This window comes from Plectropomus leopardus, unplaced genomic scaffold (genome assembly GCF_008729295.1).
Source record: "Plectropomus leopardus isolate mb unplaced genomic scaffold, YSFRI_Pleo_2.0 unplaced_scaffold19372, whole genome shotgun sequence".
In the NCBI taxonomy this organism is placed as follows: Eukaryota; Metazoa; Chordata; class Actinopteri; order Perciformes; family Serranidae; genus Plectropomus; species Plectropomus leopardus.
This window is the reverse complement of record NW_024620910.1, coordinates 1-2,527: the sequence shown is the minus strand read 5'-3', so window position 1 is coordinate 2,527 and position 2,527 is coordinate 1. Positions and strand designations below refer to the sequence as shown.

The following is a 2,527-nucleotide window of genomic DNA, read 5'->3' as shown; positions in this document are numbered from 1 at the left end:
CAAGGAAAGTAATGGACAGAAAAATTAATAAACATATAAATGTCACATTTTATTAATGAATTAAGTAGTATGTTTATTTTTATATTATTTTTGGTAAATTTAATGGCATATTAATATATTTATTGAGACATGTATTTATTTATTCATGACAAAACTTCACTGGGGTATCTGTTGTGATATACGTTATTGTGAAGGTATTACACTATTAAAATTATCTGCACAAAAACATTGCAGATATTTACTGAAACTTTAGTATTAAATTCCACTGAACTTAATCTGCACCAAAGTCGGCCCTGATAAATGAGTGTATACCAGCATACAGCGGTCTGCAGCGCGCTTTAGGGGGATCTGATGGACGATTTAGAAATATGTGATATGTTCATCAGTTATCTCCTCCTCCTCCTCCTCCTCCTCCTCCTCCTCCTCCTCCTCCTCCTCACTCACCGCTCTCTTGTGCTTTGCGCTCCTCCTCTGCCAGCTGGGCCTGCAGCTGCGCCTGATTGGCTCTCAGACAGCGGTTCATCTCCTGCTCCTCCTTCAGCTCTTGGCTCATCTTCAGCACTCGGCTGTTGAGCTGAGTGCACCTGAAAACACAAACGCAGGAGGTTTTGGAAACTTGTGCAGAAGAACTAAAGTTAATTACAACTTTTGTTTGATTTCTGTAGCTCTGTCTATAATTTTCCTTTGGTAGAACATTTTAACATCACGCGTTTTGACTTGCCCTAACAAGAAAACCTGGTGCGACTCATTATTTTAATGACGTGTCAGGAAACACAATAACCAAGTCCATGAAGTGACTCCACTTAATTGATGTTTTACCTGTTTTGACATGTCAAACTGTCGTTTGCTGTATTGTTGACTGGTTCAGTCGAGCTTTTTAGTTGTCGTAAAGAGGAAATTTGTTTTTGCAGCAAGTCAAAACCACAAACGTTACAAAAATTAAACATGAACACAATAAAAACACTAAGAAAACTAAAGAAAAGACGAGCGCTGTACTGTGTAAGTAATTCAGAATAAAATGTAGGATTTTTGATAAAAACAAGGAAAGATGCCACACAAAGAATAAAAATAAGACCTGAGAGGTTTGTAATGTATTAGATTAAAGAGAAGAGATGTCAACTGTTAACCGTTATTCACTTAATTCACACGTCTTTAACCTGCACTGATTTTATAGAGCAGTGCAAGAATATTACAGACAAAATAAACTGATTCGTCGCTCTTCACCTACTTTTTCTCGATGCTCTGCTTCTCTTTGCTTATTTCCCCGAACCGTCGCTCCAAGTTATCGCAGCGCTCCAACGTCTCCTTAAATTTGGACTTCATGTTGTTTATCTGAAAGAGTTAATGTGCACAAAGCGATCAGAAAAATCGGCAGGAAAACAGCGTCAAACCTCCTCGCGGCCTGACAGCGTGACCTGCGTGCAGCTCTCGGTACCTCCTCGGCCGTCTCCTTCTCCAGATGAACGATCTTATTCTCCCAGTAGATCCTCTGAGACTCCAGCTGACTCGTCAGCAGGTACGAGTACTGCGCACAGGGAGGATTCATTACAGCATTTCTGTGTCCATTTGGCAAAAAAAAGCATCAAAAAAGGAAATTCTTACCTCTAGTTGGAGTGCGTCAATTTTCTCAGCGTGGCAGGTGTCTCCCTCGCACTCGTACTGCACCATCTTCCCGTCCGTCTTACTGGCAACCAGCCGGTGCACGTAGTTATCTGCAAAACACACAAACAATCAATTAAATCAACTATTTGCATCATGATTTTAGTCATTTATCCAAGCAAAAAAACTTTAAATCTGCTGTTTTTTCTCTGCTTTTTTATCCTGATAAACCGTCATCTTTGAGTTTTGGACTTTCTATTGAGACGAGAAAAGTGATCTCAATACATCAATCTGGCTCTGGGAAATCAGAATCACTCTCTTATGACATTTAACTAAAGAAAAATTAAGTGAGAGCGATTTGGCTCGAGAGTATGACATTACAGGGTGAGAACATGGTGTCAAGCATGGACTGATCTCTGAATATCACTCAATTAATATGTAACGACACAAAAAAGAGCCACAAAACAAGCAAAAGAAAACACAGAATGATCCCAAAAAGATGCATGATTACTACAAAGAGATACAAAACCACCACAACTGATCACAGTACTTCCTGAATTACTGCATAATGGCCAAAAGACCTTTATAAAGTTATAATAAATGGGGCTGGCTCTATCATTAATGCTATTAATTAGGTTCTGCTGCCCTCTGTTGGCCAACTTGATTAACACAGCATGATAACCCATACATTCGTGGCCGTGACTTTCCCAAAATTTCCCCACATCCACTCAGTCATGGAGTGTAACTCCGTTTGTGCTCATCTTCAGGGCTAAATTCAGCATTTTTTTATCAACCTGCTTTAATATTACACACACTCGTATCACTCTGCGCACATAATGCACTTTTCAAAATCAAACTTTAAAAAATATTTCACATTCTTATTATTTTCTACTTTCATCAATTTTTTTTTAGACCAACATAAGTCCTA

The 2,527-nt window shown here is 38.9% G+C and overlaps 1 protein-coding gene across 1 annotated transcript; it reads right to left on the bottom strand.

Moving 5' to 3' along the window:
* Positions 1-444: 444 nt before the first annotated feature.
* Positions 445-1,712, bottom strand: LOC121965283 (BRCA1-associated protein-like; the record flags this gene model as incomplete). Its single annotated transcript, XM_042515438.1, has 4 exons — positions 445-584; positions 1,229-1,332; positions 1,436-1,525; positions 1,603-1,712. Coding segments are annotated over 4 exons (444 nt in total), but the record flags the coding sequence as incomplete, so codon positions are not given.
* Positions 1,713-2,527: the final 815 nt, after the last annotated feature.